Source organism: Pelodiscus sinensis, chromosome 15, assembly GCF_049634645.1.
Source record: "Pelodiscus sinensis isolate JC-2024 chromosome 15, ASM4963464v1, whole genome shotgun sequence".
In the NCBI taxonomy this organism is placed as follows: Eukaryota; Metazoa; Chordata; order Testudines; family Trionychidae; genus Pelodiscus; species Pelodiscus sinensis.
Window position 1 is genome coordinate 859076 of NC_134725.1, and position 23818 is coordinate 882893.

Consider the following 23818-nt stretch of genomic DNA (forward strand, 5'->3'; position numbering starts at 1 on the left):
TCCACAAAGAGTGGATCCTGACGAGAGGTTAAGGATGGCCAGAAGCAGTGCCGGCAGGGCATCAGAGTAGGACTTAGACCGTGGAGCTGCTGTCTCAGGCTAGCCGAGGGCTGTGCTTAAAGAGACCCGACCCCCACCCCAGACAGACAGTTCTCAGGGGTGCCCCGCTTGCAAAGCAGTCCTGGCTTGGAGTGCCCGAAGTACCCACACTGGACACATCACAGCACTCGGCCATCAGCCCGGCTGCACTTGCCGCAGGCTGCCATCTGGGGAGAGGGGGCAATCGGGGGGCTGCAGGAGAGGTTCTACCCCCAGAAGCCCGCAGAGCCAGCCCAGTCCTCCCCATCGGGGGCTCGTGCCCCATTCCTCCCTCACCTCCTTCCACTTACCCCTCCCTAGCCCCCCTTCCTGATGTACAAAATAAAGGACAATTGTGTTCAAAAATAGAATCTCTCTTTATTGAACAAAACTGGGGGAGACTGGGAAAAGGAGGTGGGAGAGGGGAAGAGAGAGGCTGGGAGAGGGGAGGGCAACTACAATGATGAGCGGTTTGGAACAGGTCCCATATGAAGAGAGGCTAAAGAGACTGGGACTTTTCAGCTTAGAAAAGAGGAGACGGAGGGGGGATATGATAGAGGTCTATAAAAGCAGGAGTGGGGTGGAGAGGGTGCATAGAGAAAAGTTCTTCATTAGTTCCCATCATAGAAGGACTAGAAGACACTAAAGGAAAGGAATGGGTAGCAGGCTTCAAACTAGTAACAGAAAGTTCTTCTTCACAAAGCAAATAGTCAACCTGTGGAACTCCTTGTTGCAGGAGGCTGTGAAGGCTAGAACTAGAACAGAGTTTAAAGGGAAGTGAGATCAAGTCATGGAGGTTGGGTCCATGGAGTGCTATTAGCCAGGGGGTAGGAGTGGTGTCCCTGCCCAAAGTTTGTGGAAGGCTGGAGAGGGATGGCACGAGACAAATGGCTTGGTCACTGTCTTTGGTCCATCCCCTCCAGGGTCCCTAGGGTTGGCCGCTGTCGGCAGACAGGCTACTGGGCTAGATGGAACTTTGGTCTGACCCAGGACGGCCATTCTAAGCTCAGGGCTCAGGGTCGGGGGTCTCAGTGGACCCCCTTGATTTTCATGCAAACCTGCTCCTGGGTGGCCAGGCTGGCAGCTCTCCTGCCCTAGATGGCCACTTTCCTGTGCCTAGTGCGGAGGTCGTGGACGAGGTCCACGATGTCTGCACTGGACCAGGCGGGTGCCCGCCTCTTGCGGTCCCGGGCAAGCTCCCGGGAGCCTCCAGCCTGGTCCCGGGAAGAGGGGGAGGGCTGGGGGACATCGGGTGGCTGGCTTGAGCCGTGCCAGGTGCAGGGTCTGCTGGCTGGGTGCTGGCAGGCTTGCACCTGGCACGGGCACTGTACCCAGCCCATGCCCCTCTAAGGGGTCCGGGGCCAGGAGGGGGGCAGACAAGTTTCCCTGGTGTTGGCCAGAGTGGCCACCAGGGAAAGCTGGGGAGGGCTAGCCTCCCACTAGTTCGAATTAAGGGGCTACACACCCCTTAATTCGAACTAGCTAGTTCGAACTAGGCTTAGTCCTCGTAGAATGAGGATTACCTAGTTCGAACTAAGCGCTCCGCTAGTTCGATTTAAATTCGAACTAGCGGAGCGCTAGTGTAGCGCCTATCAAAGTTAATTCGAACTAACATCCGTTAGTTCGAATTAACTTTGTAGTGTAGACATACCCTCAGGGGCTGCAGGGACACGCCAGCCACTTCCAGGAGCAGCAATTACCATAGAGATAATTAATTCAGACATGACAAGTTAGGCATGTTAGAACTCACTACTCAAATAATTACATTTAAGCATAAGAGTGAAATGAAAGTTATGAAATGCACAGACCAGTCACAAACCAAACTAACCCGCTTTGCAAGCAGTAAAAGTAGTAACAACCAGCCCCCATGTGTGTGTAGGGTCAGGAGCTGAGAGTGAGGGACAGTGAGTGTTTGTGAGAATAACAGACACACACAGGGTGTGAGAGTGACAGAGATTTGCATTGCCAAGCTCCCTCCATCCCCTTCTCCCTGTGTGGAGATAGGGTACAGGAGTGGGGGGAGGGGGGACACCCTGACATCAGTGCCCCCCTTCTCCATCCCACTCCCTGCCAGGGCCAGCTCTAGGTTTTTTGCCACCCCAAGAAAAAAAAATTTTAGTGGCCCCCCCCTTTTTTTTGTTGGCTTTTACACGTTTGCACTTTGCAATGGTTTTTTTGTTTTTGTTTTTGTTTTTCTCCCGGCATTTTAGCCCTATAAATAGCAAATATAATTTTAATTATTTTTTTCCATAAAGACAAAGGTGTTTCAAGTAAACTCCCCCTCCCCTTTCACTCGCTGCTGGGTCACAACAGCCTTTTCCCTGCCCTGTCCAGCCCCTCCCTATGGACAAGCACCCCTCACCCTGACCCACGGGGGAGCAGGGTGCAGGGACAGCGCAGAGCCAGAGGGGCATGGGGAACAGGGGGAGCAGGGTTCACCATGGGGAATGGGAGGTACAGAGCCAGAGGAGCACGGGGGAAGCAGGGGAACTGAGATGCTGGGGTGCGCAAAGCCAGAGGGGTGCAGGGAACAGTGTGGGGGGTACAGGGGTGGAGTGCAGAATGGGAGGCACAGAGCCAGAGGGATGCAGGGATGGGGGGAGCAAGGTTCAGGGGAAGCATGGGGAATGGGATGTGGGGAACGGGAGGGGCAGAGGGATCAGGGTCCAGGAGCAGTGCAGGGAATGGGGGGCACAGACCCAGAGGGGCTCAGGGAAAAGGGGCTGTGGAGTGCAGAGGGGGCACAGAGCCAGAGGGGCACGGGGTGCAGGGGCGGCGCAGGGAATGGTGGCACAGAGCCAGAGAGTCGCAGGGAACAGGGAGAGCAAGGGGACCGGGGAGCAGGGCGCAGGGGTGGCAGAGGGAACAGGCGGCATGGAGCCAGAGGGGCACGGGGCAGAGTGGGCGCAGCCAGCCGGGCGGCCGGCAGGGAGCGGTCTCTCCCCAGTGAAGGGAGCTGGGGCCGTGGCAGGACTGGAGCTGGTGGGGCCGTGCCATGCTCTGCAGCCAGCTCCCGGGGACACGCAGCCAGAGCCAAGCTCCTGTGGCCCTTTAAAATTGCTGGGCAGGGCAGGGTGGGGCAGGGCATTGCCAGGGGTGGCTGCTTACCTGGAAATGCTGCCCCTGGAAATGTGCCGCCCCAAGCACGTGCTTGATTTGCTGGTGCCTAGAGCCGGCCCTGCTCCCTGCACAGCAAGCAGGAGGCTCCCGGGGGGGGAGGCAGCTCCAAGGCAGAGGGCAGGAGCAACAGGACAGTAGCGGGAAGGGCAACTGAAGTGACAGCACTTGGTAGCTTCCTGGCCAAACCAGTCAAGATCACCAGTCAGAGGCTCCAAGATCTGCTGGTAGATCCCCATCTACTGGTTGGTGACCACTGTTCTAAGGAAAACTAGATGGGATGGCAGGAAGTGCCTAGGGCAGCAAGCTTCAAAGGGAGTGCTCAGCTGTCTGTAAAAGTTGAGTTTACATGAATAATAGGAGTTATTGGAAAGACTATGGGTTATTTTTTTAAACAGTCTTTCATAATTAGTGCTCATGCAATATGCCAGTTGGACATACAGGGAAAATTAATTCCTCTATCCACAAAGTAAGTATGGGACAGGAAAGTGGCAATGTATGCTCCCTTTCATTACCTCACTGATGTTTCTCAATAATGACCAGTAAGAACCACGTGTAGGTGTGATAGAGCAATTCCACCTCCATGATTACTTTAATCCTTTGCATCTCTGCTGACACACATAACAAGGGTGCTAAGTAAGGTGTCAACCTGCGAGATACCAATATTTGTTTGCTAAGAAGTGGACTGAAATGCCTTTTGGCTGTTGCACAGATTTTTTTTAAAATTAATACTCTGTACATATGTCCACAGCTTTGGAGAGATGTATTTTAAATACATTGAAATGCATAAAAGGTATGTAAGCTCTCATAATACTACAAGATGCAGGGACTACTGGTCTGAATTAAAATCAGTAACCTAGCCATGAAAGGACTGGGAAAACTAGATTTTATGGACTACTGTTACAGTGATGGTTGGACTTAAATAGCCAACTGACATTTTGATTCAGTTCTAATTCTTCTGTCCTGTCACAACTCTGATGTTTCTCAAACCTCTCCTCTTGGGAGAACAGCCATTTCAAACTCTCTCTCCCTCTCTGAAACTGAATTTGTCCCTCCTACTCCCTTCCCTGTGTCTTCCTTCCTAATCTTTCTTTGTTCAATAGCTCCACTGTTAACTCCGGTATCTTTAGTACCTCCCATGGCCATAATCTTCAACCTCTCTCTCTTCCTCTACCACTTCCAGAGTCTCATAGCTTTCCCCCCCATTACAGGCAATCCCCGGGTTACGTACAAGATAGGGACTGTAGGTTTGTTAAGTTGAATCTGTATGTAAGTCGGAACTGACATCCAGATTCAGCCGCTGCTGAAACTGACCGCCAGTTCTGACTTACATACAGATTCAACTTAAGAACCCCAAGCGTCCCCAAGTCAGCTGCTGCTGAAACTGATCAGCGGCTGATTCCAGGAAGCCTGGGGCAGAGCAACTCTGCCTCGGGCTTCCTGTAGTCAGCGCTGTAGTCAGCGGCTGACTTGGGGACGCCTGGGGCAGAGCAGCTGGGGTGCTGCTGGGTTGCTCCAGTAGCACCGCTCCTCGCTCCTTGGCGCTACTGGACCAACCCAGCAGCACCCCAGCTGCTCTGCCCCAGGCGTCCTGATTCAGCCACTGCTGAAACTGACCAGCAGTGGCTGAATCAGGACCTGGGGCAGAGCAGCTGGGGTGCTGCTGGGTTGGTCCAGTAGTGCCCAGAGCGGCGCTGCAGGACCAATCGGCAGCGCCCCAGCTGCTCTGCTCCAGGGTCCACAACAAAAGCCTGGTCTGCTGGGGGGGGGGGCACACTAGCTGCGCCCCCCCCCAGCAGACCAGGGACACAGGGAGCAGAGCCGCAGCGGCAGCGGGGTGCCACGCCTCTGAGGCTTTGCTCTGGCAAAGTCTCAGAGGCGAGGGACCCCGCTGCGGCTGCGGCTTCAGTCCCGGTGCCTGTGGTCTGCTGGGGACGGTCTCCAGCAGACCACAGGCACCGAGAGCGAAGCCGCAGCAGCGGCGGGTTCCCGCGCTTCTGAGGCTTTGCTCTGGCAAAGCCTCAGAAGCGCGGGAACCCGCTGCTGCTGCGGCTTCAGTCCCGGTGCCCCTGGTCTGCTGGAGACGGTCTCCAGCAGACCAGGGGCACCGGGAGCAGCGTACGAACGGGGCTTTCTCGCCCCGGAGCTCGCAGGCAGCAATCCGCCACCTCGACCTCCGGGGCGAGAAAGCCCTGTTCGTAAGTGCGGATCCGACATAAGTCGGGGACTGCCTGTACTATTATTTCTGCTCCACATACATGCTTCCCATCTCCTAAATCCCTTCACTGGTATACCATTTCATTTACAAAGCCTAAACAATCTTGCCCTATTTATACCATGGCTCTCATTTCCCTCTACTGCTCCTCCCATTTCTTTACACTCTTTTCAATCCTTTTACCTTACCATTGCTTTGGTCTCCTTTCTAATATCCAACTTTTAGCTTCATGCTTGTCATCATGATTCCCTACATGCCTTAAAAAGTATGCTTGTTCCAATTGATCAGGCACTGTCCACTACCTCAGTCCCACCCCCCAAGAATTTCTTCCTCTTTATCATCATCATAGTCCCTCTCTCCTGGACAGCTGTTTTAAGTCTAAGCTTTTTTCAGACTAAGCTCTTTGGGCTTAGTCCTGAAGCCTACTATTGTGACAAAGCTCCTATTCAAAACTCGGTGAGTCCTGCACTTTCAGGCAGATTTGCTTGCCTCAGAGGCTCACAGCAGCCCTCAATGTAGGCACTACACCCAGGCTACGTCTACACTGGCAGCTTCTTGTGCAAAAACTCTTCCAGAAGAGAGCGTCTACAGTGGCATGTGCTTTTGTGCAAGAGATGTGCTTTTGCGCAAGAGCATCCACGCCAGTGTAGACGCTCTCTTGCGCAAGAAAGCTCTGATGGCCATTTTAACCATCGGGTTTTCTTGCGCAAGAAATTCATGTTTCCTGTCTACACTGGCCTCTTGCGCAAGAACAGTTGCACAAGAGGGCTTATACCTGAACAGAAGCGTCAGAGTTCTAGCGCAGGAAGCACTGATTTCATACATTAGCACGTCAGTTTACTTGTGCAAGAACAAGCGGCCAGTGTAGACAGGCAGCAAGTTTTTGCGCAAGAGCGGCCACTTTTGCACAAGACCACGCCCATGTAGACACAGCCCTAGGGTATCAGCTTGCTGTTTGTTGAGCTCCTCTTATCATTGGCCAGAATAACATATAGAGGGAGAATAAACTCCAGTCTTGGTGGACTCCCACATACAGGGCTGGGTAAACTCTTTTCTTTTCCCCAGCGGAAATGGGGAGGTGGGTGTTGGGGGGAACCTAGGCCCACCCTCTACTCTGAGTTCTAGCTCAGGGCCCTGTAATAGCAGCTGCCTATAAGGGTCTCTAATACCAGTTGCGAGACAGCTACAAAACCCCTGGGATACTTCCCCACACCTTCTTTTTCTCAGGCTCTTCCCTCCTGGTATCTGCTGTTGCATGTCTCTCCTAAACACCCTGCAGCACTCCCTCCATCCCCACAGCTCCTTGCACACTAAGGCTATGTCTATACTCACGGCTTCTTGCACGAGTAATATGCAAATGAGGCTAAGCGTGGAATATCGCCGAGCCTCATTTGCATACCTAATGAGCCACCATTTTTTTCAGAAGAGGCTCTTGTGCAAGAAGGAGCGTCTACACTGCCCCTTCTTGCGCAAGAAAAACCCTCTTGCGCAATGCTGTTCTTCCTGAAAAGTAATAGGTGTAATGGCATTGCGCAAGAGGGTTTTTCTTGTGCAAGACAGGGAAGCTCTTTTTATAACCAGTCTTAACTGGGTCTTTAATTGGCCCCAGGTGTTCTAATTAGCCTTGGCTCACCTGACTCTGCAAACCTGGTCAATTAATTCCAGGTGCTCAACTGACCTGATTTATTCTGAGAAGTTCTTGCTGGTTTTGGACTAGCCCCTGCCAGTTTACCCTGGGAACAAAGATTTACTCAGTCTGAGGCTAATGTACCTCCCTTCCATTACACTTTTATATCCTTCTGGCCTGACCCTGTCACACTACATAATCCTGTCTCCTCTCTAGGGCTTTCCTAATTTCAGGTGGTGTCTATAATCATGTTTTCAACTATTTGTTACAAATCTTAAAATATCCTGGAGAATAGAAAAAAAGCAGTGTGGATGGATCTCTGGATGGGCTGGCAAATGTTACAGCTCCAAGGATGTGGAATTTCAAAAGTGTTTTTGCATTTGCTAAATTTAAAGCTTCTAGGGCTGCTCGTGTTAATGCTCTTCAGATCAAAACAAGATAGAAAAAAATAAAAGCCTTTTTGAACGTCTGGTTTCCCACAAGCATGGAATAAGAATCACTTGTTCTAATGGAATGGTCAGTTACCAGTTAAATGGATTCTTATTGCTCTTATAGCTCTCCCTTACAAAGCCTACATGGATAACACAGTCTCACACAAAAAGTGAAAGCATGATGGGCACAGGTTTGAAAGGCAGAATTATTCAGGTTTCATTCAACTCTCAGAAGAAGTGAACAAGGAAGCAGCAGACAGGGAATCAGAGTCCAAAAGCAGCTGTTTGGGGATTATCCACAGTCCAATGCACCTATAAAAGAAAGCATGAAGGTAATGAAAAGGAATATTTACTTTGATTTTTTCCTCATAGAACTGCTCTTTCTGTTTCAGCTGCAATTCCAGATGCTGTGCTGACAGCTGAGCCTCACGATGTTTCTCCTCCAGTTCCTAAACACAGCAAAGATTTATGTCCGACATATACAGAAATATAATACATAGAATACATACAATACATATACAGTACACATACCAAATGCTCATATATTAAAATTAAAAAGGTTGTAGAGCAGTTTTTAAGTGCCAGCAGTATGGTTCCATTTTGGTTTAGGTGGAGCCCATCCTTCCTGTATAGGCTCCCCCTATCCCAAAAGTTTCCCCAGATCATAAGAAATCTAAACCCCTCCTCTCTACAGCATTGTCTCATCCACGCATTGAGACCCTGCAGTTCTGCTTGTCTACCTGGCCCTGCATGTGGAACTGGAAGCATTTCAGAGAATGCCACCATAGATTGAAATCCAGGACCTCGCTTTTCTAGCGGCCTAAATTTGGCCTCCAAGACCTCTCTCCTATCCTTCCCTATGTCATTGGTACCTACATGTACCACAACCACCGGCTCCTGCCCAGCACTACACATAAGTCTGTCTAGATGTCTCGAGAGAGCAATACACACACAGCTCCCACTACATTCAAACTGCAGAGCTGCAGTGGGGGTAGCTGCGAGTGCCTTTTCTTATCGACTAATCGTGTAGTCGATACAAATTGTGTTGACTACATGATTAGTCAGTTACCCACCTCTTAACATCCTTAACCACAACATTATTTGGAAGGAGAGTCCCTCTGCTCCAGTTGGATGTTCTCATTCCCTGAGTCTTTCACCCTCCTCAGCAGCACAGAGGCTGTCTGACCAGGGGTGGGATTGTTCTACTGTGTCCCAGAAACTCTCATCTATCTACCTCTCTGCCTTAGCTCCTCCAATTCAGCCACCATGGTCTCCAAAGCCCATACACAGTCTCCTTTCTTGAGACTTGTTCTCAGTTGGAACTTAAGAGAACATTATTCTTCTTCATGGCTAGGTTTACCATTCCAACTGTTTCTGCAGCATGGGAGGCAGATCAAGCCCTGAAAAGTGGATTGATTGCCACTTAGCAAAGCTCCAGTTTTGTGATTCCTCCAAGGTCTCCTGCCTGCTTTCCAATCTACACAGCACAGAAAAATTCCCTGATATTTCTCAAGTTGACATGCATGCATTTTCTATCTCCTGGTCTTCCTTTCTCTTATCTCAGGAAATCACCTTGGGAGCACAAAAAGGTTCATTTGATCCAGTAACAGCATCAACCCTCCACTACACAGGCTAAAAAAATGGAGTGAAAGTCTGCCAAAAAGTACTCGTCTAGAAAGAGTTTGCAACATTTAGTACCCTGAACTGCCACATGGAAGGGGCATTACTGTTTTCTTCAGTTGGAAAATGTCTTCTAGTTCTAAGAGGCCAATTCAGTTTTCACACATGACTATTAGGACTTATACTGTATGGGCCTATTACACAACCAGCTCAGCAGCAGCCTCAGCGTTACCACCACCAGGCTGCTAGCTCCAGAAGTGTCCCTCTGCAGTGTGGGCATGGAAATGTAGTCTCTGTGACAGGGTTTCTGGGTGCAAACACCGTGCCTCTATCCCTCCGGGGGGGGGGGGGGTTAGAGGGGGCTCTGCGGACCCACCCGCCTCTTAACTGTCCCAGGCGTCCCTAGCCCAGTCCAATCGTGGTGCCAGCCGATGGGTGCGATCACCCCCTCTGCCCTAGGTCGGGGGGGGGGGGGGGTCGGTGGCCCCACCATGGCGTGCGTCCCCTCCCCTGTGGTCCAGGGCGAGGACCCCCCCTGCCCCTCCGGGGCTAGCAGTCGTCTGGGGGGGGGGGGGTCGGGGCTGCGACTCAGTCCTCGCCCCGCCCCCGTGCGAAAGTCTCTAGTTCCGAACACCTGCTTCGGGGTTGGGGTGCGTGGGGAGTGGGGGACCCGGGCCCACCCTCACCTCCGGGTCCCAGCCCGGAGCCCTAAGTGGAGTACAGTGTCTAGTGGCTGTCCCCCACGGCAGACGGGGCTGATGCCCGCAACTCGTCTGCCCACGGGCACCAAAAGGGTCCCGCTCTGGGCTGCTTCCACTCCCCGCTGGTTGACCCCCGCGGCCGAGCCGCTGCCGGCTCGCTTACCCCGCCGAAGGCGTCGGGTCCGTCCCAAGGCGAGTCACCAGCTGCTTGCACAGTCTTTTCTCGTTGCCTGGGGTGCTGGATGTCGGGCCCCCCTGGAAGCCAGGGTGACGGCTCCTTGCCCTTCCCCCTTCTGGGCGGGCCGCCGCCGCCTTTGTAGGTGCCAGGGAATGACGCTGTGGGGGTAAGCCCCGCCTCCCCGGCGTCCTGCCCGCGGCCCTCCTCCCGCCGTACGTCCGCGGCCCCACCCTGCGAGGCGAAGCGCGGTGCTCTGGCCGGGCACGGCGCTGCGGCTTGAGCCTCCCTCCTCGTCCCGCGGCGCGCGCCTACCCGCATCCTCCGGCGGGTCCGTGCTGGCCGCGCGCCATTCAGCCGGCTGCCGGCCTTCGCGACAGCCACTCTCCCATGGACCACGGGGGTCTCTCCCCTGCGGTCAGTGTGGACCCGGCCGGGTCTGTCACACACCTCCCCCCTTTGGGGAGGCTGGGTCTGGGTGGGGGCGGGTTCCCCTATGCGTGAAAAAAAATCGGCGTTAAGGTGGGTGGCCCCAGGTCGATGCATTATTTCGAAGCAGTAGGGCTGTAGGGCCAGGTACCACCGCATTATCCGGGCATTAGTATCCTTCATTGAATTTAGCCAGACTAACGGGGCATGGTCTGTCACCAACATAAATTTATTTCCCCATAGATAATACCGCAAGGAGTCCACCACCCATTTTACCGCCAATGCTTCCTTCTCGACAGTTGCGTAGGCCCTTTCCTGTGGCAGCAGCTTGCGGCTAAGGTATAGGATGGGGTGGTCCCCATCTTGTCCCTCCTGTGTCAATACGGCTCCAAGTCCCACCTCCGAGGCATCTGTATAAAGAATAAAGGGTTTGTCAAAGTTTGGTTGCCTCAAGACTGGGGCGGAGGCTAGCTTCTCTTTCAATGTCTGGAAGGTACGTTCGGCCTGCGGGTTCCATCGTACCTTGGTTGGCTCCGAATTCCTTACCAGTTCAGTCAGGGGAGTCGCCAGTGAAGCAAACTGGGGTACGAATTTTCTGTAATACCCTGCGAGCACCAGAAACTGGCGAACCTGTCTCTTGGTTGTCGGGGTCGGATATTCCTTTAGGGCCTGCACCTTACTGTAAATGGGCTTTAGTTTTCCCCGCCCCACGGCGTACCCTAGGTATGAGACCTCATGCTGTGCAAAGCAGCACTTTTTGGGGTTAGCTGTGAGGCCGGCCTTACCTAAGGCTGAGAGTACCGTCCGTAGGTGCTCCACGTGATCTTTCCACGTCCGACTATAGATGACAATGTCGTCTATGTAGGCGGCAGCGAACTCGTAATAGGGGGCCAATACCCGGTCCATCACTCGCTGGAAGGTCGCTGCCGCCCCGTGGAGGCCGAACGGCATGGTCCGAAACTGAAATAGACCGAATGGGGTCGAGAAGGCAGTCTTCTCTCGGGCCTTTGGGTCTAACGGTATCTGCCAGTATCCCTTTGACAGGTCTAACGTCGTTATGTAGACCGCCTGTCCAAGTCGTTCCAGTAGCTCGTCTACACTTGGCATAGGGTACGCATCAAAACGGGACACGGCGTTCACCTTCCGGAAATCTATGCAAAAGCGAGTTGATCCGTCGGCCTTGGGGACCAGCACAATGGGGCTGCGCCACTCGCTTGCTGATTCCTCTATGACCCCCCACTGCCTCATTAACTGGACCTCGCGCCTTACGGTGTCCCAGACTTTCCGGGGCAGGGGTTGCAGTGGTTCTCGCACGATCCGGCCCTCCTCCGTGGTGATCTGGTGTATTCCTAGGGTCGTTTGGCCCGGTCGCGGCGTGAGGATCCCCTGGTACCGCTGGAGGATGTCACGTAGTTGCGCCTGTTGTTGTGGGGTCAGGTCGGGGTTCAGGCTAATCTCCAGCTGTTCCGTTTCCGCCCCGCCCCATGGCCCCAGGTCGTCCTCTCCTGAGGGGGGAGCGATTAGCAGGGCATCCCGGGGTACCCACTTCTTCAGAAGATTAACGTGGAAGAGATGGGTCCCCTGGCGTCGGCCTGACAGCTTAATTTCATAGTCGACCTCCCCTATCCTCTTGATGACCTCGAAAGGTCCCTGCCATTGTGCTAGGAGCTTCGACTCTTTTGTGGGCAGGAGTAGCATAACTCGGTCACCCGGCTGGAACTCCCGCCGACGTGCGTTGATGTCATAATACCTCGCTTGACGGTGTTGGGCGTCTTTGAGGTTCAGTCGAGCATACTCGCCCAGACGACTTAGTTTCTCCCGGAGCTGCGCGATGTATTGCACCGTCCCCCGCCTGGTGGTGGGTTGGCTTTCCCATCCCTCCTTCAGGAGGTCGAGGATTCCTCGGGGGCGGCGTCCGTATAGCAACTCAAAAGGAGAAAACCCCGTGGAAGACTGCGGGACTTCTCTCACTGAAAACAGAAGGCTGGGTAACATCAAGTCCCACCCCCTAGGGTCGTCCTGCACAAACCGTCGCAGCATCCCTTTAAGTGTCTGGTTAAACCGCTCAACTAATCCGTCAGTTTGTGGGTGATAAACCGAGGTTCGTAGCCGCTGAATTTTCAACATTTTGCACAGCTCTTTGATGACCCGGGAGGTCACGTTTGGACCCTGGTCCGTGAGGATCGCTTGGGGCAACCCCGTTCTCGAAAAAATCCAGAGTAGCTCCCGCGCTAGCGTGGGGGCCTTTGTGTTCCTCAGCGGGACAGCTTCGGGGTAGCGGGTGGCGTAATCTACGACCACCATAATATAGCGGTGCCCACGCCCCGAGGGTTCCAAGGGCCCGACCAGGTCCATGGCTATCCATTCGAACGGTACCGCCACGATAGGGAGGGGGACCAGGGGAGCTTTCGGTACGCGTGCTGGGGCCGTCCGTTGGCACTCGGGGCATGACTCACAGAAATCCCGCACGGCCCGGAAAACCCCGGGCCCGTAGACCCTTTGGAGGACCCGATTCAATGTTTTCTCCCGCCCGAGATGTCCCGACCAGGGGTTAGCGTGTCCCAGCTCAAGTACCTCCCGACGGAACCGGGCGGGAACCACTAGCTGTTTACGCACCCCCCCCCTCCCCCGCCTCTTCCGTAACCCTGTATAAGCGGTCGCCCCATACCTGGAACTGTGGCCCTTGGGGTGCCCTCGCCTCCTCCGGTCCCGCATCCTCCGGAACGACGGCCTGGTCCCAGGCGTGTTGGAGGGTGAGGTCCATCCTTTGCTCGGTCATGAAATCCGGCTCCGCCTCGAGTTCCAGGCAAATCGCCCCCTCTGTCGGGCTCATCGCTGGTGTCCCTGCGTCGGCCTCCTCTCTCTCTTTTCCGGCCGTGGGGGAGTCCTGACCCTTCAGGAACAGCTCAAACCCCGGCCAGTCCCGGCCGATGAGCACGGGGTAGGGCAGGGTCTTGGCTTTCCCCACCGGCCAGACCCGATCTTGCCCGCCCCCGGACAGGCGGAGTTGGACCGTGGGGTACTCCCTTACGTCCCCGTGGACGCACCTCATCCATATGGGTTCCCCTTCTGGCCGTCCGGGGGGGACTAGGTCAGCCCGCACGAGGGTTACTGACGAGCCGGAGTCCACCAGAGCCTGGACGGGCCGGCCCTCCATCAACACCCTTCGTACCACGGGGCTTCCCCTGTTCCCGCCGTCCCCCCTGAGCCCGGCCGCCTCCCCTTGGTTCAAGGTGCAGTCCATTAGTGGACATTCCTGCTTGAAGTGTCCTTCCTGCCCACACTGGAAGCAGGGGCCCCTTGTTCTGGGTTGGGCCTCCCGCGGTCCTCCTTCCGGCTGTTGCTCGGCCTCAGCCCTCTCAGGGGTAGGGTGGGACCAAACGGGCGCTAGCCGGGGGGGGGGAAGTCCCGCCCTCTTTGTACCCCTGGTGGAGGTTCTCTCCCTGGGGGTCTTCCCTGGGGCCGGGGCCCCCCTACCTTGGGTCCGGGCAGGACGGCTCTTCCGCCGCCGCCATCCTCTCGTTCCGCGAGGAGGTGGGCCTCCATTAATGTCACCGCCTCGTTGAGCGTCGTGGGTTGGTTCCGGCGGACCCACCTTTGCCCTTCCCTGGGCAGGATATGGATGAATTGTTCCATCACTACTATTTCAGCGACTTGGCAGCCTGTCTTATGTTCTGGCTCCAGCCAGTGGTTGGCCCATTCCTTCAGTCGCTGAGCCACTGCCCGGGGGCGGTCCCCCCCTTTGAATGCCTCCTGTCGAAACCTCTGCCGGCAGGTCTCCGGGGAGTGGCCTACCTGGTCTAGTATCGCTTCCCGCACCTTGTGGTAATTCAAAGCATCTGCCACTGCGAGGCTACGGTAGGCGAGTTGGGCTGGACCACTCAGGTAGGGCCGTGGCCACCCTCTCAAAGGTAGTGAGGAATGCTTCGGGATCGTCCTAGGGGCCCAGCTTCGTAAGACGTAGGGGCAGGTTAAGTCCTTCCCCCACTGTTCCTTGTCCTCCAGCGGGTGCCCCCCATCGCCTTTCTACGGTCTGCCGCCACTGGTCCTGCTGGGCAGCTAATTCCTGGATCAGCAGCCTCTGGTGCTCCTGGAATTGAGTGGTCAGCTGCTGGACTAGTTGCGTCTGTTGCTCCTGTTGGACTTGATGTTGTTGCCACTGGGTCTCACTGAACCACTCGAGGAACTGTCAGGGCTCCATCAGATCGCCCATCACTTCCTCGCCCACCGCGAGCTCTGCCGGCCGGTTGGCCTGTTCACGTTCATCTGTGGGGGAAAGTTTCCTAGATGCCCACATTCTCCACCAGTGTGACGGGGTTTCTGGGTGCGAACACCGCGCCTCTATCCCTCCGGGGGGGGGGGTTAGAGGGGGCTCTGCAGACCCACCCGCCTCTTAACTGTCCCGGGCGTCCCTAGCCCAGTCCAATCGTGGTGCCAGCCGATGGGTGCGATCACCCCCTCTGCCCTAGGTCGGGCGGGGGGGGGGGTTCGGCGGACCCACCACCGCGTGCGTCCCCTCCCCTGTGGTCCGGGGCGGGGACCCCCCCTGCCCCTCCAGGGCTAGCAGTCGTCTGGGGGGGGGGGGTCGGGGCTGTGACTCAGTCCTCACCCCGCCCCCGTGCGAAAGTCTCTAGTTCCGAACACCTGCTTCGGGGTTGGGGTGCGTGGGGAGTGGGGGACCCGGGCCCACCCTCACCTCCGGGTCCCAGCCCGGAGCCCTAAGTGGAGTACAGTGTCTAGTGGCTGTCCCCCACAGCAGACGGGGCTGATGCCCGCAACTCGTCTGCCCACGGGCACCAAAAGGGTCCCGCTCCGGGCTGCTTCCACTCCCCGCTGGTTGACCCCCGCGGCCGAGCCGGTGCCGGCTCGCTTACCCCCAAAGGCGTCGGGTCCGTCCCAAGGCGAGTCGCCAGCTGCTTGCGCCGTCTTTTCTCGTTGCCTGGGGTGCTGGATGTCGGGCCCCCCTGGAAGCCAGGGTGACGGCTCCCTGCCCTTCCCCCTTCTGGGCGGGCCGCCGCCGCCTTTGTAGGTGCCGGGGAATGACGCTGTGGGGGTAAGCCCCGCCTCCCCGGCGTCCTGCCCGTGGCCCTCCTCCCGCTGTACGTCCGCGGCCCCGCCCTGCGAGGCGAAGCGCGGTGCTCTGGCCGGGCACGGCGCTGCGGCTTGAGCCTCCCTCCTCGTCCCGCAGCGCACGCCTACCCGCATCCTCCGGCGGGTCCGTGCTGGCCGCGCGCCGTTCAGCCGGCTGCCGGCCTTCGCGACAGCCACTCTCCCATGGACCACGGGGGTCTCTCCCCTGCGGTCAGTGCGGACCCGGCCGGGTCTGTCACACTCATTTCAGATAATATTCTCCAGCAGTTCCTATTCAGATTCCCCCATCCAACCCCTGTGTTTTATTCACCATAGCCACAGAAAACAACTATCTGTGCTCCCAAGCATCTTTATTATTTTATGATTCAGAACCTGGCATTTCTATTCTGTGGCTATCTTCATCTATAGACAGAGCAGCATGCCTCATGAAGTACAACTAGAAGAGTTTATTCCTTCAGAGAAAGCCACCATCCACTTCTGACAGCTTACCACCTGGCTCCCTTCCTCTCTTCCCTCAAAACCAAAAGTAAGAGAGGCCCATACCTGTTCCTACATCTCTACCCATTCTCTTCTTCCCATTGCTCCTGAGAACAGCTCCTCAGAATCCCTGTAAAAATACCCCAAATGCTCAACACCGGCTGTATCATGGGATTAAGGAGTCTCCAGATAGAGATATGTATAGATGACTCAGCCCACCACCCCATACACTCTGCCACTGTGGCAGAAATCAGAGAAAAGGACCCCCCTCTCTGCTACAGGGACATGCCAACAGAATAAAGTCTACATGTGACCTATCTTCAGACTCATGTCTTTTTCCAGTTTTGTTGTTACCAGGAGAAACAAGGTATTTTTGGTTAAAGAAAAAACTGTGGGGGGCGGGGAGCTTGCTCAGAGGAGTCCAAATCTAATCAAATTATAGAGCAAAAACTCAAGATACTATAAAAACAAATATCTGCAATCAGCAAAAACCAACTTCATTTTCTCTTTAGCCCTCCAAAGAGGGCTAATTCTTCAAGTCAGAACTGGAGGGACCTAAGGAAGAGACCCCTGAAACCTAAGACCTATTAGTCTTTTGTGTTAACGTATGGGCATTACGGTCCCCAACATTCCAAGTAAACATGAAGATACTATAGATCCAAATCGAGACCCATGGAATAGTGAAATGATATCTCTGTATTCCCTTCCATTTTTATGGAAAATAATCACATTCAAACAAAATGCCCAAATAGACAAAGAAGGCTTATGCAACAAGTCAAAGTATTACATGGTCTCTGAATACAAAGCTAGCTTTTTGCCCAGGCAAGCAGTTGTCTTTCACATCTCACACTCTCATGTTGAAATACAGAACACTGCCAAGGGACTTATTCTACCTTCTTTATGGTACCTCGAGAGTTTTGATCATTAAATCCATTAATGGAGCTATTTCTCAGAAAAATTATGGATCACCTATCAACTTCAGGTAAGGTTATCCATTTCCACTGGCCCTTCACATGGGGTACTTCTCCATTCTCCTACAGTCAGGACTACCACCACCTGCCCAAACGTTTTTAACATGTTAGTTTTCCTGGTAGTAGCCACAAGTGTGGGACAGGATGAGGATCCATATCTCTTTTCTAGGGCTATGTCTACACTGCATCCTGTAGCCCGAAATAGCTATTCCGTGTCTTTTGAGCGTGCCCGTTATTTTGAAATATAACGGTCTCGCTATTCTGATGTCCCTGTAAACCTCATTCCATGAGGAGTAAGGGACGTTTCAAAATAGTGATTTATTTTGAAATAAGTGCTATGTAGACAGTGCCAAATTTCAAAATAAGCTATTTTGAGCTACGGGTGCAGTGCAGATGCCATTCAGTGCAGACCTCCATCCGACCTCCATTCAAGCTAAAAATGACACCAAATATGAGATCTTTTTCCTTCAACAACACATTTTTAATTAGCCCTCCTTCAGAGTAGTGCTGCTGTTATAAACTGACTGCTGGAATGATGAACCTGGGTATTAAGGGAAGGCAAAATATGTACTATCCTGATCTCTCTTCTTCAAAAAGGAGTCAGGTTTGACATTCCATCCCTCCTTTGGTGGGAAATCATTTTTAATTTTCAATAGATCTTTTGGGTCTCCATTGGGCACTGTAGAAAGGTAATTTAATGAAAAATAGATAGTTGATAAACTCAACTACCAGGAAAGATGTGTGCATCATATATTTGATCTCTAGAAGCAGTCTCACTGGGTGGGGTGTGTTCCCAAGGGCACAGTAAAACCACTTCCCTTTGATTGACAGGTTTGGCTCCTATATCCTATGCTGCAGAAGGAAACCCACTGTTTGAATGGGTATATGTAGAAAAAAACTCAGAGAAGCATACATTTATTTGTCTGCCTCATCACAAGATGATGGGTTCCTCCCCCAGGAGATATAAGTAGCAGCAGTACCCTCTGTTTCCCTTTAGACTAAATTAACCAAAAAGACTTAACAGATCTAACAACAAGAAAAACAAGAAATTCCCAACTATAGTGAAGAAGATATGTGGGTGAGAACGTCTCTGACAAATATTTTTGATGATTAAACAGTTTTGATGATTAATTTTGTTCATTCCATTTGGGATGGATTAGAACTCAGACCAAATTGAAAAGGATTTCAAAGTTAGATACTAACAAAGTCATTGTTGCACAACTCAGCACTGACCATTAAGGTTATGCTTTTAAATAGTTATTTGGAAATGAATTGCATACTAGTGAGTGAATACATCTGAGTTGGAAAATGTCCTATTGGGGCAACTGGGATTTTTAAAAAGTCATTTGGTAAGAGATCATGGAACCATAGATGTTAGCAGTTAGTTTATAACTAACATTACAGACAGAATTTTACACTGAAGTTATTTCCAAGATAAATTTTATCCATCATCCAACCCTCTCAATCAACCATCCCCACCGAGGTTCCCTCTAAGCTGCGCAGCAGCACAGCCCCACAACTGCTTAATGAGCCCCGCCCAGTCAGACAGCTCAGTGTGTGGAGCCCTGAGCCCCTGACTGGGCAGGGCTGAACTGCCCCACATCTTAGAGGGAACCTTGGTCCCCATCCTATTTTATGTATGTCAATGTCCTCTCTTCCCACTCCACTGTGGCAAACTCTTCCCTTTATCTTTCATCCCTGCTCACCAGAATTTTGTCTGCCATCTGTTGAATCTGCTGAGATTTAGTTTGAATATCTTCCTTTAGTCGATTTTCTCTGCGTTCTACAGTTTCTAACCTCTTCACTTGATTCTCCAGAGAATGACGCCGTTCCTGCAGAACAATTATAAACTGCCATTTAGGCTAAACAAGTTTTGATTATCAGACAGCATTGAGCAGGCACTAGAAAAAGTCACCTGAAGCCATAAGAATGTGATCCTCTTCTGCATCTGAAATCATCCCCACTGCCAAAGACTTGCCTAGTCACATGGGGTATGTCTACACTACCCTCCTAGTTCGAACTACCTAGTTCGTGCTCCGTGTAGCCGCGCGGCACAGGGTTCGAACGAGCGGGGTTTTAAAAATGGCGGCGCCCCGCTTATGCAAATGAAGCCCGGGAAATTCAAATCCCGGGCTTCATTTGCAAGTGCGGTATGCCTACATTACCCCACTAGTTCGAACTAGCGGGGTAGTGTAGACATACCCTTAAGGGCTCAGCAGCCTCAGACAAGGCACCTATGGTGGCCGGATTGTTGGGCAATACTAGGGGCACCCCAAGGGTGAGAGCAGAGACGGCCGCCTGGGGCATGGGAGAGGGAGAAAGAGGAGGGGGCGGCACAACTGAGTCACCGCCTAGAGTGAGGCCCATTGGCAAGGGGTTGTCCTCCCCACTGGACAAGTGGGGTCAGACCCAGGGCCGCGATCTCAAAGATGGAGCTGAAATCCATTCCCATGGCCCCAGAGTCCTCCCCGCCAGCCACTGAGGCAGAAATTGCCTGGGCGGTGACGACGGGGGGCACAGATGGTGAGGGGGCTTGGGGAGCTCCATTTGAGGCCTCCTCAGGGATAGACTCCGTGAGGGGGACGGCGCCGTCCCCCTCCACTACCATCGCATCCTCGTCCGGCGCCTCCCGCTGATGCTCATTGGGGGTGATGTTGACAGCGGTGGACCCCCTTAGTATTTTGTGGGGGGCCTTCCCACCCTCCTCATCGGAGTGGGGAGATCAAGCTCACAGACCACGGGCTCTGGCTTCCCCCAAACGAGCATCCAGCCCTCTGAGGTGGAAGTGGAGGGCTGGTCAGCAGGGACAAGGCCAGAGAGCACAGATGGTACTCGGGGGGGGTCTTGGAGGCAAGGGAGGAACAACGAGGGGCAGGGAAATCTACCCCTCTCCCAGCGGCAACCATGCGACCCTCTCCGTCTCGGGCCCTGCCGGATCTGGTTGCACAGACTCGGGGCCTGCCTGCTTGCCCAGGCACGTGTGTGGGGGGGGGGGGGCTCCCCCAGTGCCCGAGCAGAGCCATTGGTAGTAGTAGGAGGGGCGGCTGTGGAGACCGGGCTTCCAGGAGGGCTGGTGGTGTTGGGGCCGGTGCCCTCCCAGGCCCCAGGGGGCTCGGACACCTCCTCAGACCGGGCCAAGGGGCAGACCCTCCAGACATTGCCCAGCAGAGGAAGCACCAGGTCTGCCCTGAAGAGTAATGGACCCAGTAAAGGGCCCCCTGGTAGGGCACTAGGAAGGACCCCTCCAATACCACCCCATCATGTGCCGCCGGCAGCATTTGTAGCTGTACCTGAAGTCAGAATGACAGAACATGACAGAGGGCGGCGTCCTTATAGCCCAACCGGAGAGGGCCGATGGTAGATATGGGTTTCCCCAGGGAGGAGAGGACAGGTAACAGGGCAGCATTGGGGAGGAAGGGCGGGACGGAGGTTAGTACCACCCATACGCCCAGGTCCTCCAATGGCTTGAGGGGCATGTGCATGCCCCCCACCACCAGGCCGCTCTCCACTGCCTCCTGGGCGGCGGCCTCTGAGGAAAGGAAGAACACCACTTTCCCCTACATTTTGGAGGCTGCCACCATGGCCGAGGACCCCACCACCCTCGCCAACACCCACATGTATGTTTCGACATGCGTTGAGGAAGGTACCAGGAGGCAGCAGACGCCGTGCTTCCTAGTCATGGTGGGGAAGGGGCCTCGGCCACCAGGGATGGATCTGGAGGCAGCAGTCAGGGCCAAAAGTATGGTGGCATGTGGGAGTGCAGCACCGGCCACCTAGGCGTACACTCTGGGGGGCTGCAGGTGGAACATCCCCAGAGCTGGTGGGGGGAGCGGCAGGGGAAGGAGGGGTCATGGCAGGTGGCAGGGCCACAGCGGGCAGGGTGGCCTCAGCTGCGGGGGGTTTTGGCTTTCTGGGCTGGGCCTTTGCCTTTTTTCTTCCCCTGGCCCTTTTTACTGGCCGAAGTGGAGGCCCCTCCCGAATCAGGGGGAGCGTCGGCCATGGCAGCAGCAGAGCCTGGGCCGGGGGTCGGGAGGTTGGTTGCAGCAGTTTTTGGGATCGGTGGCACCAGGGGAACCTTGGGGTCAATGGGGATAGGAGAAGGGGTGGGGACCTCCTCCATCATGGGGGGGAAGAGTTGGAAGAGGCACAGATAGTGGGGAAGGGGGAGGTAAGGGTCAACCACTCCTCCCCACCAAGCAACAGGCAGGGGAGAGGGTGTCAATGGAAGGGAGGGGTAAGGGTCGGTGGAGGGGGTGGGGGTCAGGCTAACCAGTCCTCCCTGCTGAGATGGAAGTAGGGTAGGAGGGCGCTGAGTTGGAGGGGAACTGAAGGAGGGGGCAACAACCACTCCTCCCTGCAGGGCTGAAGGCAGAGGAGGAGGGTACTAGAGGGAGGGTCAGGGATACGAGGGAAGGGGGGGTTGCGATTGGGGGGAGGGGGGATGGGGAAAGCAACCACTCCCTCCCGCTGGATTGTTTGTAGGGAGGGAGGGCACTGGCGGGGAAGGGCACGAAAGGGGTAACCGAGGGGGAAGGTAGGAAAAGCAACCACTCCTCCCTGCAAGGCTGGAGGCACAGAAGGAGGGCGCTGGTGGGACAGGACAGGGTCAAGGCTACAGGTACAGGGTGGGGGTGCCGGCTCCTCCAGCTGCACTGGGAAAGGGGAGGTCTAAAAAAAGGGGGGGTGCAGTGAATGGGGAGGGGCACTAACTAAACGTGGAGGGAGGGGCCTTGAGCTCTTGGGGAGGGGGCCAGGGTGCACTGGGCAGTAGACAACGGGCTAATGGGTGACTGGGGGGAGGGAGCAAACAAGAGCAGTGGGAGGCTGGGGCTGGTGGTACATGAAGGAGGAAAATGGCTTGAAGGCGGGGTAATCACCACAGCAAACTGACCAGGGGTGGGGGAGGGGGAGGGGCGGACCGGGGAACTGCATGGAGATGGCCCGGCGCAGGGAAACATACAAACTTTCAGGGGCTGGGCGGGGCAGGCAACAAACTAAGTTCCAGGGAGGGCTGTAGCAGGGAGGGAAGGAAAAACCTGCTGGGCTGCTAGGGCGGGGCAGGCAGCAGGGAGGCCAGATGCTGTGGTAAGAGAACAAGGGGGGGAGTAGGGGGTGGGGGAGGCCCCCCAATGAAATGTAGGTGAAGGAGGGAGGCCAAGTCCAAGGGGGGGGGGTGCACCCACAAGCACTCGTGGGGCTCAGTCTCTCGCCTGTTGCTGCACAAACTGTCCCAGGGTGGAAAAGGGGGCGAGCAGCTAGCGCCACCAAGGGGCAAAAAATAGCTCCTGCTGGTACAAGGGGACGGTGGAGGGGGCAGCGGGGGTGGTGACAGTAGAAAAAAAAGGGGGAAGCTAGACTGGGGGGAGGGTTCCCTGCCTCTCCCCTGGTCCCCTCACAGCAACTCAAGTTACCACCACCCCAGAAGCACTGGTGTTAAAGCTGAGTCTTACAAACCAACCCCCTCCACAGTCCAAATGGTGGTCCTCCTCTTCCTCCTCCTTGGCAGGGCACAGGTGCTACAGCAGCAACAGCAGGCAGGTGACAGCCAACCAAGGAATGGCCTCCTGGATGGGCGGGGGGACAGGCCAGCAACAAGGCTTGGGTGGTAGCAGCAGTTGCAGTCCTTTGAGGGTGAGGCCCAGCAACAGGGAGGCAAGCAGGTAGGCAGCAGGGGAGAGCTGGCGAGGGAGGGCTCCAGGCAGCAGCCGGGCAGGGCAGGGGAGAGAGGGAGAAAGGAAGAAAGGGAAGGTGCTCCAGAGCACAGGAGGGAAGGAGCAGCTACCACACCCTCCTTCTCTGGAATGGGGCATGTTCTTTGAAACCCCGGGGGAGGTCAGCCCGCTCACTTATAAAAGCCCCTCCCCCAGCCTTGCAGGAGGGACGACTGGACCTAGGGTTCAACAGATTCCGGGGGACAAATAATGAAAAACACGGTCAAGGGGTGTGGGTCAGAAGTTCAAAACAAGGGAGCCGGACAGGGACACCGAGCAGCACCCACTGCTCCCCAAAGCTGTCCAGGGAGCAAGCGGATGCCACCCAGAGGAACTCTGCCAGGATGCGTGAGACCAGGAAGGAGCAGAAGTAGGCCCCACAGTCGCAGAGAACCCCCTCGTCCAGCATCCTCCTCCTGGTTTTGTATATAGCGGTTTTTGCCAGGGCCAGGAGGTTGACGAGAAGGTCTCGCGACTTTGTGGGGCCACAGATGGGGTGCGTGTAAATAAAAAGGTGCAGGGAAAAGTGCAGCAGAACCTCAATAAGAGGTTCTGGAGGAGCTGGAATAGGGGCTGCAACCTGGCACATTCGAGATATTCGTGTGCCAGGTTTTCCCTCACGCCGCAAAAGGGGCAGGTGTCTGGGATGGGTGTGAACCGTGCCAGGTACACGCCTGTGCTCAAGGCTCCGTGAAGGAGCCGCCAACACATGTCCCCGATGGGCCGTGGGATTAAGGTGGAATACACGCTGGCTCATCGGGGTTCCCCACCCTCAACTGGCTGGTCACCATTTTGAAAGAAAAAATGAGAGGACTGGAGGCCCAAGTGTCGACCCTACGCTCCATCAGAGAGGATGAAGACTTCCTCGATAGACGGCAGCGTTTAATCCTGCAAGCACGGCAGGCGGAAGAGCCAGAGAGGGCAGTACGGGACAAGGAAGAGAACTGGCAGCATGTAACTTTTGGAAGGGGAAAAAGGCCAACATGGGAATCCCCCAATGCTATAGAGGTAAGTAATCGCTTTCAGGCTCTCTCCACAGGCTCTGCAGTGGTGAATGCTTTGGAAGGGACCTCACAAGGAAGAAACCACAAGGGAACACCATCTACTGGAAGGCATGGGATGCGTAGTCCTAGGGATGGGGGTTCCATGACCACCACCCCCAAAAGAAGACGACG

At 55.0% G+C, this 23818-nt stretch overlaps 1 protein-coding gene across 1 annotated transcript in view; it reads right to left on the reverse strand.

Annotated features, from left to right (window-relative positions):
- The window catches only part of LOC102451575 (citron rho-interacting kinase-like), a 358679-nt gene that overhangs the window by 249629 nt on the left and 85232 nt on the right, over nucleotides 1–23818 (reverse strand). The window contains exons 9-10 of the mRNA XM_075897800.1: nucleotides 18639–18764; nucleotides 7822–7917 (exon numbers count right to left, since the gene is read on the reverse strand). Of these exons, the coding sequence (XP_075753915.1) occupies nucleotides 7822–7917; nucleotides 18639–18764 (222 nt within the window). The remainder of the gene's footprint in view (nucleotides 1–7821; nucleotides 7918–18638; nucleotides 18765–23818) is intronic.